The sequence below is a fragment of the Apaloderma vittatum genome, unplaced genomic scaffold, assembly GCF_000703405.1.
Source record: "Apaloderma vittatum isolate BGI_N311 unplaced genomic scaffold, ASM70340v1 scaffold19033, whole genome shotgun sequence".
NCBI classification, from domain to species: Eukaryota; Metazoa; Chordata; class Aves; order Trogoniformes; family Trogonidae; genus Apaloderma; species Apaloderma vittatum.
Genome location: NW_009710002.1, coordinates 1 through 18,087, shown reverse-complemented (window position 1 = coordinate 18,087; position 18,087 = coordinate 1). Strand labels below are relative to the sequence as shown.

Here is an 18,087-nt window from a genome sequence, read left to right as displayed (position 1 = left end):
CGGGGTAGGTCAGGGTGATTTCAGACCACTTTTATTTGGAAATGGTTCATTGTTTTCACGTTAGAACATCATCGTGAACGGAAAAGAAAAGTTTTCCTTTGCTTTCCTTTTCATCGTCTAACGCATCGGCCATCCAAAAAAAAAAAAAAACACCACCACAAAACCCAACCACCCTTTTCAGTGTCACCATCACCACCACATGTTCAGCATCTGCCCAAGGAGCTGCAGGCACAGAGCCTGTAGCCCCCAGGACCATTTGTGTTGCACGATGTAAGAGTCGCCTGAACCATCTACCGAAAAAAAAGCTTTTAAAACCAGCCTAAACTTCCTAGAAAAAGGTCCAGTGTGGTCCTATAACAAGTCACCTAAAATTCAGAACCATTTCTTCGTCCAAGGCTTAGCTACTCCAGCAAAAGCCAAAGATGAACTTTTCCTTGAAATTTTCAACTTCAGTTCATTTTAGTAAAATACAAAGTCTCAGTATCAGAACATTAACTTCTGCATCAAATTCCTTGAAGGGGATAACATCTGGCAGTTCAGTGAAAGGTGAAGAACCCATTAGCTTTAGCTAAAAGCAAAAAGCAAACCACAAAGAGAAGAGGGCTTAAAATTCCCTGTGCAATCTCTCTCTAGTTCAGTTAACCATACTGAGGAAAACGCATTCACTACAGATTCAGTGCTCACTTTTAATTATCAAAACCTGACAGCTGATGTTCAGGTAACTAAAGAAAACTAAAGCTGAAATTCCTGACAAACACTTTCCAAGGCTTCTTTGTACATCATCAAAAAGCAAAACCAGGCAAGCACTCAATTAGGGGAAAAAAAACCAAAACAACCCACCTCTCTTCAGCTGCCTTCAACAGTAAACCTCTATTTTTTTTTTTTGCAGCTAAGCTACCATGCTCTGGTTAACTCGCGTAACCCTCCCCCCAAACCACAAACACGATGGGCCCAGCTAATGCGGAGACATTTGTACGGCGTCTTCATGACTACCTGGAGGACAGAACCCGTGTCAGCAGCTCCTCTCCCTCAAATACAAGCCTTTCCTAATTTCATACCCCCGTTAGTTCAGCTCTTTTGAATTAGCTGAAGATCTGCCCTTCATACCAGTTAGTCTGTCCTTCACGAGGCTCAAGTTTTGAGTATTTACATGGCAACACAGTGGTTAGCAGCAGCATTAACAACACGTGACCAGCTGCTGGGCTTAAAAACGTGCAAAGATTCACAACGACGCTGATTGTCTTCAACAGACCAGAGGTGCACGATGCGTATCTGCCATCTCCCTTCAGGAAAAGGAAAGATCATAATGGATTCAAAGGAGGATTACAACACAAAAGGTTTACTGGCAAAAAGACACTGGTTAAATAAATTTTATCAGGAGCTTGAGAAATGGATACGGTGGGGGTATCATTCTGTTTGAAAGCTCTGGAAGGGCTGTTAATGCAAGCACACAAGGAATTATTACAGTGATCGGACATTGCAGTCATTTACTCTCAACAGTATTTTTATGAGACATATTTATATATTCAGTAATTAAATATAAAACCAAGGATGAGTGTCACAAGACAAAGAAATTATAAGGCTTGAAGCCCAGTCAGTCCCCACATTACCCTTCCAGTCACTGTACCTTTCGTTTCACCTTCCATTTTACATGCTGCTGTTCTTACACATAATAAAGCAATAAGAAAAGTTAACTGCAGATTCCTTGCTTTTGTGAAGCCCTCAAACCTACTTCAACTTAGTTCAAAAACAAGGGGGAAAAAAAAAGGTATCTGTTTGTTAAAAAGCAGAAAGGGGAGGAGATACTCAGACATTTTGGACTGACCTAGGAAATAGGGACAATGCAAGCAAATTTTCAGTCCATCAAAATGCATCAGGCAATGCTTTGCTACCTGTTCTGTTCACGGGAAGGTGATGTGTTAGCATTATTCCTTATTTAGAATTACTGGCAATCAAAAGAAATGCCATAGGCAATGAGAAAAAAGTGACAGTCGCACACTGATCAAATCTTTTTCCTACTCAGAGAGGGTTTGTGGGCAAAAAAGCTGAATGTAACAAGTCAAACATGTCCACATCCACATGTACTACACAGTAAGAGCATTCAAAAATATTGACAGGAGACAGTGAACCTATAGTTTTCCTCTTCTCTTTCAGTTTATATATATATATATATATATAGTTAAACAGCATATAGGAAAACACCACTATAGCTTTCACCGTGGCCAACGGGAGAATTCTCACAAATATAAAAAAGATGTATGCCTTTAAATTGTTAGATTTCTTCAAAACATAATACAGACAAAATGAAAGAAATATAATTTCTCATCATTTAACAAAAACCCAAAAACTTTTTGGAATTTACACAGTTCTCAAGCATCCAACTTTGCAGTCTTGAAGATCGCATTCCCTACTACAGCAGAACATCGTATCACCAAAATAAACGAGCAGAATTCCTTCAGAGCAGTGACGTTACTTGGATACTGTGTGAAATTTCACCATACTAAAACATTTAACTTAAATTTACATTCAGTATTTTGGAGGAAGGGAACGTCATAGTCCCTTCATGCTTTATCCTTGCTGGCTGCCTACCCAGGAAGCATTATTGTTATTACTTCAAGAGGGAAGGAAAGGTGCTGGTAAGAGCCAGAAGGGCAAGGCAACGATGTCGATTATGAAATGCCCTGTTCTTTGGATGAACTGTGTAAAATATTTCGCTAAAAGGCTCCACGTTAAAAATACTAAAACCAAAAAAGGTCTTCTTAAAAATACAGAGCATTTCTACCTCTTCTTTTAAGTTCAAAGTTTGGGGAAAAGTGTTTTGCTAGAATTCACTACAGGTTTGCTGTAACCAAGGGGTATGACAATGCCCTTCGTAACACAGGGCCCACCACAGACTCCAGACAGACGTGATTGCTTTAGGTTTCAAGTGGTGTAACGCATCTCTGGTTTTGTAAAAAAAAGAAACAGAGACGCTTCCAGAACCTTCACTGCAGAGTCTTTGCCAGTGTCCAGCTTTCGGGCAAAGGAAATCTTGCCAAACTGCAGAGTCACAATCTCGAGGATCAGAAGGTGAAACCAATCATGATTCGGTGTCTGATCCAGAACTGCTTTCTCGGCTGATTTCAATTTGCAGAGACGGTAAATTATCCAATCGACTCTTTTTTTGCCGAGATTGTTCTTTTTCCTTAATGAGAGCACCCCAAACCCGCTGGAGCTCTGAATCATCTTCCTCAGGAGATGCCACAGAGTTTTCAGGTTTATCTGAAGTCTTTTCTTGTGTCTTCGGAGCAGACCCTAATCGGGTCCATAAATTACCTAATCAGATGAAAAAACAAACATTTTGTAAAAAAAGATACAGGATTCTGGAGGAAGCCTGAGGAACCCAGCCTCAAATTCACTGCATCTCTTTAAACTACTTGTAATTCCTCCCACTGTAATGTTTGGCAAGGAATTTACTGTGCTTTGAAGCAGTAACTGAAATTTAAATATGGGAGCCTCAGTGCAGTCTTGTGCACTGCTTCCCGTTTGCAGAGAACACCACACACAGGTCTGAGGCGCCCCTGCATTCGTTACACTTGGTTTAGTGCCCTGTTCTGACCACAGTTTTAAGCTCGTCCTCTACTTTTAAGCATACCTATATAAAACTATTGTTCATAAAATGCTCAGCTCCATCTACCTGCATGTATTGAGCTTTCAAAGCTCTGAGGAAAAACATCTGCTAATTAAACTTTAATTTCACTCCTCCACGATTTTCTGCTGGAATCTCTCTTGCACTCTAAAATCAAAGGAATTACGGTATGACATTTTCCCCACAAAACTAACCTGATTTCTTCTCTCTGCTATCAGAGTAGAGACCTTTTACATCTTGCTTCGGGATTCCTAACCGGCTGTGTACGTCTGATATTGGTTCTCGACGAGGAGCTGAGGTACTACTGGGCGGTTTAATTTCTGGAGAATGTGGTCGTTTTCCCAATCTTTGCCGCACATCTAGGGATATTTTCAGTGATTAACATGACAAAAACCATCTTGCATTTACTCCAGTTCTGCCAGCTAATTTTCTGCTTGTTCACAATTTGTACAACTAGGCAGATTCTCTGTCCTTAACGTTTCTGCAATCTTTTCATACTCAAATTTCAGTCCTGGCAGTGTCTGCAACACAATCTGTCCAGGTTTCATTTTTTCATTTATTTTTTTTGGCAATAAATTTGACATTTAATGTTTTCAGGTTGTGTTCTGTCGAGAAGATTGAAAAACTTATTGCATGGCTTGCTGCATCTCTGTTTTAGCAGCACAGCACGTATGTATCCAGCATGAGGTATGATTATACGAAAATTGGCGTGCCTTCAACAATCCCATTGCAGGTAACAGACACCTTGCTTCAGAATTCTAGTACTGCTTGGTATTTTGCAGAATAAAATGAAAACCAGAATATAAGAATCCTAAATATATTGATATCTAATCCATGATGCGAGCCTTACATTCTGGAATTTGTCTGGTTTAGGTAGATATTCCTAGCCTTAAAGAAGGTACAAGGCAAAGGAATTTAAAAGATTTACGTGCCAATGTGTCAAAACCCCAAAATGTATATAAGGGGTAAAATACACTAACATAACTTCTCATTGCATTGATACAAAAGAGTATCTTTCACTGATTAGCCAGGCAATCCTCTGGATACTACGTATGTGAGAAGTAGCTGAAATTACACATACCCAAGCCAAAAAAACCAACAGTTAGTTAAGCCTAACAATAAACCCTGGCAATTGAAAAATGCACCCATATTCATGTAATACACGTTCTTCCATGCAAGTCGCTAGTGCTTCACATCTTCTTTAGTACATGAGCCCCCCTCCACGCTGTCTCTTGGCGTCAAACAGAGTCTCTGCCTCAAGGAGGGAGCAAATCAAAAAGGACAAAGGAGGGCGAAACAGAAGCAGGCAAGTCAATTGGATAAAAATAAATGTCACTCACTCAAATGCACTTCAGCTTTCCCCCAAAGCAACCCCCAACTCAGTCTCTTAGTGAGAAAGAATTAACTGTATGGATGCAGAAACTGCCGCTGAACAGAACTCCCTCAGGTTTTTACGTTGTGGTGGAGCACAGTTGTGAAATGAATATATCCATTTGAATGAGTCAACTGCAATTCTGCACCATGTAAGAGCTTAAAGTTACCTGATTTTACAGTGCTGTTTGGCTGACGTGGCCCGGTATTATTCTGACGTTTTTCTTCTAAAAGTAGTCTTACATCTGCAACTTTCTCTGATGATCCTTTATTGCCAATCCGATTTTTGATGTTACTGGTTGCTATGCTATCTGCTCGCATGGAATTCCTGAAAAAAAATTAAAATTAAAAAGAATAGATTTAATGTCCCTTAAATGAAACATAATCTAGTATAGTTCATAAGTGTTCCTGTATGCAAAGTTTCACCACATGATTTCTCTACTGAGACACAGATGTAAAAAACATTGCTTAGAAGAGCCCCTGCTCTAGTCAGAATCCTGAGTTTAGCACTAATTCCATTAATGCCTCAGTATCCATTTCAAGGCAGATATCAAGTCTTTCTCCTTAAGGCTGTGCCTCTGGGTCAAAATTCAGAGCAGATAAGCAACCTCAAAATTATTAAAAGACTTGACATTATAATGAAGTATAATCATACTACTGAAGAGACACAACTTAGGGGTATTTTAACAACCTATAACATAGGCCATTTTGGTTAATATGCCCATAATGACCATAAACTCCTTTTTTTAATCAACACTTCAGGTTTCTTCTTCTTTCTGAAAAAAAAGGAGTAAAAGGAAAAGAGAAAGAGGAGTTATTTCTCCCTAGTGTAGCTATGAAATGCAAGAAATTAAGTTTGGTTGCTGGCAGACATTTCTATAGATTCAACTTTGAGTTTCATTATTGTCAATAAGCGGGGTTACAGAAATCTGCATATTTTTTTAAGTATTAATTGGAATTAAAAGCCCGTATCAATGTTTTTTTGTATTTTGTATTTTTTCTTAAAATATCTACTGCAAAACTATGCTAAGAAATGAAAAAGCAGCTTCAACAGTTTGTCTTTGGGCTTTTGACAGCTCTAGCGCTAATTAAAATTTAGAACGTCTTTTCATTGATACTTTTAAAGAATAAGAAACTTCTACCTAATATTTTTCAGCTGTGATTCCACCTCATCCGCATACATGGTCATTTTCATGCTCTTTTTGGGAGAGGGTGTTGATATCATTTTCAGTTCAAGGTCATAGTCCATTTCATCAGAATCAGACGCACTCGCACTCGATCGCCTCGCTGCGCTGCGCTCTCGGGACTGTTTGAAAGCTTGCAGTTCATCACGGTACTCCACCACAACTCTGTCATCTTCATCCATATCCTGATCTTCCTCCTCCTCCTCTTCCTCCTCAATAGGCTCCTCAGGAACATTTACTAAGCCTGTAACAAAACAAACTGATTCTAATGAAGTTTATCGTTCATATAAGGCACCTTAAAATCGAAGGCAAAAAAAAATAAAAATCACTGTAATTAATCATCCACCACAAATAAGCACGTGTAGCTCTTTAAGGCTAAACGGAGAGGATATTTTACAAAATATTCCAAGCGGGATCCATATTACACAATAGCCCAAAGTGAAAGAAAATGGCCCCAAGAGAAAAAAAGGTCCGTGGTGTTCACTATCTCAGAAGCCTGCTCAAGTGTAAAGCTGGACTCAATATATATTCCGTGCAACTGCCTCCCGCAGCAGGTGCAGCTCACGCTCCCTGAGCTAAGTGCACCAATTCCTATCATGATCCTGCGGGGCTTAACGTGACCACTGCTGGCTCCACAATAACCCTTTCACGTCCTGTGAGTAGCAATGCCAAAGACAACACATATCGTTAATGAATTCATCACATATACTGATTTAAATATGTCAGCAACTCAAATTTAGTCACCAGCAGCATGCAGCCACCTTTTCAGAAAGCAGCGCATTATCAACATGCAAAATCTTGCATGAGATTGGATACACCCACAGCTGTATTTTTAACAGGCCGCTCGTACGAAACTTTGACGCTGTATTTGCCTCACGTCAAAGATTTTTACAGCAGTTATTTTTAGAGTGCCCGCCCCCTAAGACACTTCACTTCCACGCTGCGCAGGGAATTACACGAGATGTTTAAGGTCCTTCCCAGCCCTCCATTCCCCAGCCGTGTTCTTACAGGGTCGACATATTGGCATCGATTACCTGAATGACGATGTTTGTAAGGAGGAGTCAAGCCAACATCATCCCCAATAAGTGTCCTTTTCTTTATCACGTCCCGATGGATTCGACGTGAATGGTATCTGCGCTTCCTGAAACACCATATAAAGAATTACGTTCCCATCACAGAAAGAAAACATCATGAATGAGCTGTATTCAGTCCTGGATTGAGGATACGCAGTTACCACTCGTTTTCATAGCAGGCACACATTTATGGCAGAGATCTCTTCTGAATATTTTGAACATAAACATCATTTTCATGAGAAAATACTCCCCTTGCAAATGCACAGTCACGTTGTAAAAACATTACTTATGCGTAAGAAGCACCTACACGAACTAACCAGAAAGAAAATCCACAAAGTAAAGCAGTTTGAGACTATCTTGTCCCATCACCTGCAGTGTTCCAATTCCTCTAGCCTATACTCACCAAGAATTGCTAAGAATGCCCTTCATGCCTCCGTAATTCGGATTGCCGTACTTCATGTAATACTGGCTGCGCCTTGCAGCTCCCAGCTCTTTTTTGTCATCTGAAAAAAACAAATTCAAGAGAACGTTTCCCTCTTCGAGTCAGTCTTACAACACTAGCACAAAAATAAATCACCATCTAGTGAGAGACACAGAGACTGAAAGTCAAACCGAATCTGTCCTGCAGATCAGCATTACTTCCACCTCCTTCACAAAAGATACAGTTTTGCTGACACCTCTGAAATTTCTCCTGCCACCACAGTTTTATTTGTGTCTAGAAACTTAATTCCAAGGAGCCCGAGTTTCTACGTCAGCAGCTTAACAGGGCACCACATCCCACTGTAAGTGAGGCTGTACTTACCTTACTCACAGCCTTTCCTTTCTTTATGGATGTGTCACATCCCACGTGGCCCAGAAATTGTATGGATTTTCATTTTACTCATAAATATATTTTAATATCTCCACTGTATTTAGCAGTAATTTCCACTAATACCTCAATAGCATCTCCAATAATTTTAATTTTCATAAAACGTGAAATTTACCTCTGTGAAGGGCAAGATAAAACCCATTCTGTTGGGTAGAATGCCTGAGCACAAGATAAAACTTTTAAATACAATAATTTTCATGCAATTTGAACTGGTTTTAATTCACACATTAAATGTGGATTTACTGCAAAATCTTATACCTAATGATTAGCAAAAACCCTAACAATTTTGCAAATAAAAATTAGGCACGTCAAGTCACAAATTAGTCAACAAGTAGAACTAGAGCAGGCGATTAATTCATTAGGCTTGTTACACTGTTCGTTTACCTTTAGTAGCAAATCTCATGAATAGCTTGTTTCCTTTAGCCAGTTTATTGGCAGGGCGAAGATCATTACGCAGGAGAGAATCCTCTTCTACTTGGGAGAGGGCATCCAACTTTGAGGGGCAAAAAAGGTATTTTGGACTCAAAAATAAAATCATTGTTGAATGAAAACTGATTGCTTACAGAGAAGCAATCAACTGATTATTAAAAAAAGTAACTTTTCAAATGATGTTTAAATGATCTCTGCTCTTTTTTTTCTTGACAAACTAAATTTTTTAAGTAATGTGACGTAAAGATTTAAAATATCTCCTCTTTCTTTATATCATTATCTTAGATTATTAAATCCTGTACTTTTCAGATGACACTATACTACTGTCTGAAATGCAGAAAATAAATAATACAAATTGGACACTGAAAACCCCTATTTTTTTGCTTGTTTTGTATCTAAATGGTTTTACTAAAAGCTTCTCATGCCCTCACACAGTGACTAAAAGGCTTTTTTTCATTCACATCTGCTTTATAGAAACTTCACACTTTCATGATGTGTGTGTGTTCACTGAGCCATTCCTAAAGAAAACACTAATCACACCCATTATATATTCAGCCACTGAAGATTAAATTTCTCACAAAACATCAATGTGTATGCTGATTCCCACACATATCGACGGACGGCCTAAATCCCATTTGTCTCTTTCAGCGCCGCCTTCCAGCATTGCTCTGCCATTGCCTCCTCTCAGCAGAACCGCCAGCCTGGCTCTTACATGCTGGATGCCCCAAGCACTCTTCAAAATCTACTTTCACAAAACACTTACGTCGTCGCTGTTTTCACCAACAGCGTATCTGCACTTCCTGTCATTTCCCTATTTAATTTCCTTCCATAATTAAACTGTGAAATGCAAGTATATCCTTAAAACCGTAACATTATGAAGACTTGGCACCACTCAGAACAAAACTTCCATAATGGTTTTTCACTTTCCTTCTGTACTGACCTCAACGTCACTTGGATTGTCATCCTCAACCTCGCCTTCTTCTGTCTCATCATCGGAACTTTCCTCCTGTTTTTCTAAGAAGGAAAATAAATGGGGGGAGAAAAACCACATCTCTGTTTTAGTGTGTCAGTCCCATTTGATTATTATTACCTACACGCTCTGAAATCAAACTGAAGGTGTTTTCTATGCAGACTAGAGGACAATCAAAACAGGAAATGTCTACAGACACCTGAAGCACACGTTAGCACGGAGTAACATTAACTAGACAGGCTCTGTGCAGATAACTGCCCGCGGCACCACACGAGCATTATTAACTCTCTGAAAGCAAATGAAATTGCACTGCATTTCAGGGTATGGCAGAGATCAGCAAGGCCAAGACTGGAAAAGGCATCTAAAAGCCTATTTCCTTTCAGCCTCCCTTTAAAATGCAGCAAGGACCTACAGGTATCGAACACTATCAATGTAAACCAGGTTATTATTCAACAGCTTAGAAGGTTCTGAGATAGCAGGAGGAAAAAAAATCAAAAGCATTAGTGACTTAATTTTGAAGTGAAATAACTAACAGAAGAGTGAATACTTCCCAACCGACTGAAACGGTGAAGTGCTTGAATAGGTTTTTCAGGGTTCTTTTTAGCTCCGAAAGAAAATAAGAAAGTAAGAAAATTGACGTTGGAACATTTTTTCCAAACAGTCCACACGAAAAAAAAAAAGGAGAAAAAGTGAATTGGGACAGCTATCAACATACACCAACATAATTTGCAAAGACCTCAAAGCACCTCATAAACATAAGACTGAAAAGACCCCTCAATAAAATTGCAGAGTTCCTTATCTTAATCTCATCCAATAATAGACCTGAAAACTTAAATGAGAGAGCAGCATATATTCAAAAGATCCCGAAAAGATACCCAAGGTTCAAAGAAACAGGTAAAGCACAGGTAACCAAACTGAAACCAAAGAAAGAATTTATGTAAACACATGAGTCAAATTCACACTTGAATAATTATTTTCCATCAGGAACAGCATGTATAGATTTTCTTCCCCAAAATTATAAGCTTCTCACAGTAAAGACTAGTCTCTTGCTTCCCTACATGCCTAAATAGCTCTCAAATTCCAATGTGAAAAAGGACTGCAACCAAATCGGAGATTACTCTGGTGTTTCTGTATGCATCTCACACCTCAAAACATAATCGGACAGTTTGTACTTTAACTAATATCCCGCTTTTCCCCATGAACAGGAGTACTTTAGATAACAGCTTTTATTTTGAGATGTGGTGTAATGATGATGTAACATGTAATCTGTAGCCAGTGAGATTAAATATGTGTATTTGTGCTCCATTTAAACACGACAGTCACTAATCTCCAAAAACTTCATAACAAGTCTCGCTTGAAGCATTATCAACATTTGCCCAGTTAAAGTCACGTGGATGGTTGAGGAGCCACTGGATTGTGGAAAAAAGCAACAAGAAAAGGGGATGAGTTAGAAAGATTTCAGAGAGCCCTCAACCCCAAGCCTTCTAGAAAGGCTTTTAGTAGCACTGCAAATAACCAACAGAGAGATGTGCTGTTGGCATTTTGTCCCTACGGCATGTTTAAGCAAAATCCATGGAAAAGTTAATACATACAACATCTCTCTTTGCTTTGTACCATGTGGTGCATACTTTGAACCACTGAAGTTTATCACTGCAGCCTAACAGCAAAAGAGTCCTAAGGTAGCAAATGCCTGATTTTTAACTTACAAATATAAAAATAAAATAAATTGACAAGGAAGGCATTCAGGTACCAGATTTATCACAACATTAAGAGGTACTTTTGCTGCTTTGCTCTTTTATAACTGACCTCTCAGCATGCTTCTTTCTTCAGAGTCCAACAGCAAAAATTAGAGATGATATACAGTGCTGAAGTGGTAGAACGTCACTTCAGTGTGAAGCATATACTTAGAGGATGGTGGTGTATCAAGACAGAAATTAACTGCAGTATTTCAAAAATAGGATATTTCCTTAACACCTGCTTTTTCCACACTTAGAATCCATCCTTTTACTGCCTGTGTAGGCTCATCACACAGACTTACTCCTGTGCAACACGTACCACTATAAATACCGTATCTGAATATAACCCTGCATCTAACACGTTCAGTATCGACTGAATTACTGCTTTTGGTCTAGCTCCAACCCACCTTTTAAGAAGTAGCTTCTTCAAAAGGTTTCCAAGATGAAAGCCTTTTTTAAAGTGGCAGAATACATTTACCTGAAACTATATGATAGAAGCTCCTTCAGTAATTTAGATTATGCAGCACCCAAGCACAAGTTGAAAGCTTTACTGATTTAACTAGACGGTGTCTATATATGCATATCTCAATCTACCTTTCTTGGTTTTTTCAGCTGTTTTCTCCTCATTGTTTTCTCTGCTTTTTGTCTTCTCCTGATCCGGCAAGGAACTCATATTTATTAGAGCCCGTGTTGCTGTTACTTCATCAAGCCAGACCACATTACCTGTGACATACATAAACACAGACAAAACCAAAATGCAGTTTGTGTAATCAAGCAGTCACATACACTGCCTTATTGGAGGGAAATTACAAACAAAGTTCAGAAACACTTTTATATAGTGACATGATGGAAAAGGAATGAGAGAGACCTCTTGCAGGGAAAGTCATGTTCTCTAACACACTTGATAAGTTGGAGGACACAAAACTTTCGTCACAGTACAAAAAAAACCCCCACACAACAACTGATCAAAACAAAAAATTACTGAAATGCACCACCGTAAACATCAGAGACTGCTTCCTGAAGGCAGCAAATTAGGATACTGAATCAGGGTCAGCGTATTTCATGAATGTGTTAGCACACAAATGTGATTACAGAGGCGGGGCACGAGGCAGGAAGAAACAAGCCTTGTTTTGTTTTTTTTTCTTCCCCTCTGACAATTTAACAGAACCTTGGACTTTACTGTGCAATTCTGCTAATCTTTTCCAAAACCCAGGAAAATGGGGGAAAACAGGAGAGATTGCTCAAAAACTTTGCACAGATTATCGTGCACACAGGTTAACAATAGGATTCAGTATATGCCTTGTACATGCCCTAAGTATCAGCTGTTCTGAAATATAAATTATTAGGCCAACTAGAAGCATTTCACAGATGTCAAAATTGAAAGAGCTAAAACTGCTTAGAAACAGGTTTTGAACAAAAGCGTTCTGCATGGATGCCTTCAGTGCAAATACAGCAACAAACCTAATTTACTCCTCTGCTGGTACACAGAGTGTATTCAGATACCAAGAAAACTAGAGTGTCCCAAAATAAAATATCCTCTTAAATTACTTGAGCAGACAATGCATTTCTTGCACCGCAGGTTCACTCTGGTTTCATGCTAAACTTACTTGTGTAACATTTAAGAAAAAAGGATAATCAGGCAACCTTAGAAAGGCAGATGCAGAGTTAAGCTGCGTACACTTCCTAGCTTACGCATTGCCACAGGTTCATCTTGCAGCTCTTCACCGCAATCATGCACCCAGGGCTCACTGCGCTTCAAATTTTCCGTCACCTTGAGGCAGTATCAGGCTGCCATACACATCGACTTCAAGGTTACTGATATTCTGTAGAATCCCATCTTTTATCTTGCACTGGGATGTAATTCCTTCAGGGTCATTCCAGGGAACCATATTTCTAATTCTGAGGTCTTCAGCCGTGCTTGTCAATGAACCAGTTCCCAGCAATCCTGATCCACCTGCAGCAAACAGCTCCTGCGCACGCTTTGGTACCACTGAAGACAGCTCGACTGCCAACAACCCGCTACCTTTCTGGCAATCTCACGGCATGCTTACTCCCCAAAACAGCCCTTGCAATGTGAACTTACATTCCTTCTCCAACCTATGTAAATCACAGGCAGCTGCTACCTCCTTCCACCCACTAATTTCTCCTTGTGAATGCACTAAACAAACAGGGCAACAAGTCTGCTACTTCTTAGCACAAAACCATGCCAACCCGCCAAGCAGCACGCAGCTCAAGAATCTTCTCTCAGAACGCCATCACAAACAGGTACACTATTTCTGTCCAGACGCAAGCAGCACAAAAATTCAGACCTTCCCCCTCCCCGTCTGAGAGACCTGCAAGTTATTCTACGCTCCTTCCAATAATAAATACTTAACCAGACCGTGGGTTTGATTTTCACAATATGCTATCCATTCTCTCTCTAAATTGCTTTTGCCCAAGGCAAATGACAGGGAAACTAAGATCGACAAAGATCAGTGACTTGGAAAGTCCCTAAACATTTGATGTACAGATACAACAGGTATTCAAGAGCAAGAACTACAAACAAAAGATTCCGCTTACTTACATGATGTATCATCTAACCACTCAATATGAGCAGGAGGATACTCTTTGAAATAGGCAAAGATGTCCTGTGTACTCATCTCATCCACTCCACAAATGTAAATTGTGTCCAGTCGCACTTTCGGAATTGCTATAAAGAGGAAGAGATACAAAACTGGTATTTATTCCTATAGAGCAAGCGTTTATGTTGGTAACATAAGGGCTTGTAAAGCAAACATTTTAAATAAGCTACAGGGAAGCTAAATAAAGCAACATCATTCTAAAACACCATAACTTGAATTATCCTTCCACAATGCAATACTTTAATAAATTGAGAATTAAAAGAGGTACTTTACAAGCACTAGTAGCTGAGGCACAGTATAGCAATCAAACTGCCTTAAAAACTTTATTTTTTTAAATCCTGCTGAAGTACTACCGTTAAGTACTAAAGAGCCAGAATACTAACGAGGCCTGTGACAAGGAGATGCGTACAAGGCATTTCCACTTGTATCATCTGTTATAGGCCATGGCTTAGTGGGGTGCAAGCTGCCAGCTGGAAAAAAACCCTCGAGAACTAACTGGATGCCAAAAGCGCCAATCTGTTGTGCGCGCAGCTTATATTGCCTCATGCCCAGCTCGCCATCGAAGAGCACACGCGCCATCAGTCCAGCTTCGCTGTGTGTGCAGCAGAGAATCTGATCTCACTGTATATGGGACACGGAGTCCTCCACTCATACACAAACAGTGCTTAAGGTCTGGTTATCAAAGATTTTGAAGATTCTTAAAGCAACATTGAGACAGAAGATGAATCTTGGACATACAGCACTTGGTGCCGTTGCCAAATAGTAAATAAAGTACAAAAAAAGTGCTGCTTTCTTTCTGGGGCTGGTAAAATGGGAAGTGAACTGGTAACTGTCAAGTAGTAATGATCTGGGAAAACCAAATTATTGCATAGATCAAGTACAGGATCTGTGAGGAAGCAAAGGGATCTTTTCTTCTTGACTGCTGGATAAACTCGTACCTTTCTTCATCATGTCCCGGTCCAGTGCCACATTCCTTTGGGCAAGATTTACTTCAGCTCGAAAATGAAAGCGTTTTGCTCTTTGTTCCTTCTTCTCAATTGCTTCCTGCAAAACAATGCAGTCAAACCAGGAATCACAGCAGCATTCTCCTCAAGTTGCACTGAAGGACCACATACTTCAAATAAAATCTACCAGACAGCCACAATCTGTATTAATAATCACTTGAATTCTGAAGAGACCTGTAAATTCCAGAATCTAGAAATAATTCACTAAAACGTTTCTGTGCCGCGCAGGTTCAGCAACATAACGGGAATGAAGAAGCATGGAAAACAAGGTATCTCAATGTTCAGACTGTGTGATGGAACAGTAACGGTATCTTTTCCTTCCTCACAAACGTACAGAGGCTGTGCTCAAAAAAATAAAATCTCTCTTAAAGCAAGCATTTCCACCACATGAGAAATTAATCTTTTTGCGATGTCGTTTGAGCTAACAGAATCGGTTCTGTTCAGTCATTTTTACTTCTCAGCTCAGTCTCTTAGAGGCTGCACTTTCTGAAGTTAGCACCACGTTTTTGCACACAGAGATGTCTCCCTTATCAGTTTTTTAAACATATACAAACATGTAAACTTGCCACTCTGAGCATGCATTTAAAAATGCCAGCTGGAGTGCTGAGTAGAAATCTTAAGACTGGCAATTCGAGCTGCTTTTAAGTGGCTCATGAGGAACAGCTTATGTGGATCTTACACAACTTTTGAGACTGACTGACAAGCCCTTTCTACTACAGTTCCTAGGGAGTCTTGCAGATATTTGGATCTTGGATGACAAACTGTGATTAAGCAAAAACTGCCACCAATGATACCTAAGAAAACATGGGCTTTTTACTAGTTTTTAAAGATTGCCAAAACATCTTCGGTCACACTTAATTTTTTCAGAGTTGTATCATTACAGAACGTAACAATGGATGACACCTTACCCCAACCAGGGGAGCTTCAAATCGTTTACTGAATTACAAAACACACAAGCTACATAGTGAAGCTAAAATGTTGATTTTCAGTCTTCCTCTGGAACCCTTTTTGTACTCCTTGATAAGCACAATCTTTCGAGCTTCAAGAATCCAAAACGGGAATACGTGATTTGTCAGCACACTGTTGTGGTGAGGATTCATCTTCGTTAGAACGTGTAAAATTGTATCAGTCCTAAAAGTATACGACTAAATGCTTTTTCTCTACTGCCAAATGCCAGACAGAGTGGTCAACTGGTCAGTATGAAACAACAGCCAACTTGACATTAAATGTACAGAGATGAACTGTAGGATTAAGTTTCTGAAGTTCCACAGAGTTACGTAACTTTAAGTTACTTAACTACAACAGCTGTTCACATTCTTCCGACTGCATCTTAAATAACTAAACAATATGATGCCCTTGGAAGACACAAGGCAACGAAACCAGATTTTCCTGCCAAGCGCTTGTTTTTCCTCTGTCACTCACCTCAGAGGAAAATCTGCAGCTGACTTGTCTCAGCGGGCTTGGTTTTGCAATACGGAGGGGCACCAAGGCAATTTCAATAGAAACGTTTTCAGGTTTTTAGCACACAAGTTTTGGTAACTTAAAAACACTAATTCTCACAGTTTACAAGTGAGATCAGGTCCCAGTGCAGAATTCCCTAGTTGCTGAAAAATGCCACCTATCTGAGCATGACGCTAAGCTGTTCTGGATGTTGGAGAAGAACTAAATGAAACTAGAATAATTATTGCTACTGGAAAGGAGGAACATGTTGAAGAACCACAGGACAAAAATTACCTTGGAGGTTACATCTATTCCAGTAATGAAACTTCCGGCTTTGTTTTCGTATCTCCTACTAGTGTCCTGAAACAAAGCACAATGGTGATGAAACCTCAATGAACACTGAAAGCAACACAGTCGTTACACTGAAGAAAAATAGTTGGTTACTTCTACAAGAAATACATCCTCTCTTCCTTGACCCTTAATCCAAGCTACATCACTAGGTAGACAGGTACACAAGCAATGTTAACGAAAGCAAAAGCATATCAATTAAACCAAATTTCCTTTACTATAAGGATTCTTTCCTTTGGCAAAATTTATTCTCTGTGTCTGTTGCTGCTATGCAACACACAGGATCTGTCAGCAGTCATGAAAGCTTTCCTAACTAAAATTTCCGTAACTTTGATTCTGGGTATAGTGTCCTTGTGAAATACAAACAGATTTAACAGGAACACCCAACTCCTGAAGTGTCAACTTGCAACGTTTAGTCTCAAAGTTGGCACACCAAGCCGTATCCATAAGTTAAACAAGTAACTTGCACCCCTACTCCTATCAATATTTCAAACCCAACTTTCAAATGCCAGCAAGATGAAACATTGCCGTTTTCATACAACCCTACAAAACGAGTTTCATCTCCATGAGTCAGGACTGCTGGATTCACAAGACTGCACGAAACCACACAGACGCTGGACCAATGCCCCGATTCTGTCCTTTCCGTGGGTTGCATACATAAAAATGGCACCTCGTCATTCTGGCACCCTCAGAACCATCACCTGGCAAAATTTTGGGGCTGGAAGTACACTTCTTGCTTTCTCTAGGGATAAATACATTCTTTACAGTTGTGCTGCAACAATTATTGTGGCTAAAGAACTTCTTCAAGTATGCCAGTCTCAGTTTAGAAATACCAAGGTACAGACTACCTAACTGCTTTTCTTAGCAACAGCACCAAAGTTCCTTGAAGGTCGCCAAATGTTTAGCGTTATTAAAAATAAAAGCAAAATAAACACTTTATTTCAAGTTAAAACCCCCACTACTTAAGGCTGGCTCCTGGAGCACAACAAAGTACAGTAGGCCGGCTGTCTCTTAGGCCACATATCTGGTAGAAGCTCAAGCCTGTTGGTAAATCAGCTAATTAGAGATTAGTTTCTAAAGTAATTTCCACACAAGTTTTCAGAGCGAAAGACTACTTAGGAGTTTAGAAGAACTCTGACCCATTTTTAGGTATTAAACCTGATCTTACTAATACTTGTACAGGAAGAGTTAGCAGAAATGAAGGGGTAGAAAAATAAAGAAACGAAACCCTCGACACCCACACTCGGTGCCTCCAGCTCAGTGCCGGGAGGGTCGCTCCCTCACTCCCCACGCCGGGTATCCCCCACGTTCCTCCCACCAAACACTCCTTTCAGGCTCTCCCAACCACAGCCTTCCTCTACAGTCCTCTGCGACAACCCACATCATCCTTTGCACCCTCTCCTTCATTCTCCTCG

The 18,087-nt window shown here is 39.8% G+C and overlaps 1 protein-coding gene across 1 annotated transcript; it reads right to left on the bottom strand.

Moving 5' to 3' along the window:
• Window positions 1-1,884: 1,884 nt before the first annotated feature.
• On the bottom strand, window positions 1,885-17,713 carry LOC104268583 (chromosome unknown open reading frame, human C17orf85; the record flags this gene model as incomplete). Its single annotated transcript, XM_009867157.1, has 13 exons — window positions 1,885-3,315; window positions 3,823-3,987; window positions 5,170-5,327; window positions 6,142-6,427; window positions 7,218-7,324; window positions 7,660-7,759; window positions 8,509-8,617; window positions 9,494-9,567; window positions 11,854-11,982; window positions 13,823-13,948; window positions 14,819-14,924; window positions 16,619-16,681; window positions 17,695-17,713. Coding segments are annotated over 13 exons (1,678 nt in total), but the record flags the coding sequence as incomplete, so codon positions are not given.
• Between the last annotated feature and the right edge of the window lie 374 nt (window positions 17,714-18,087).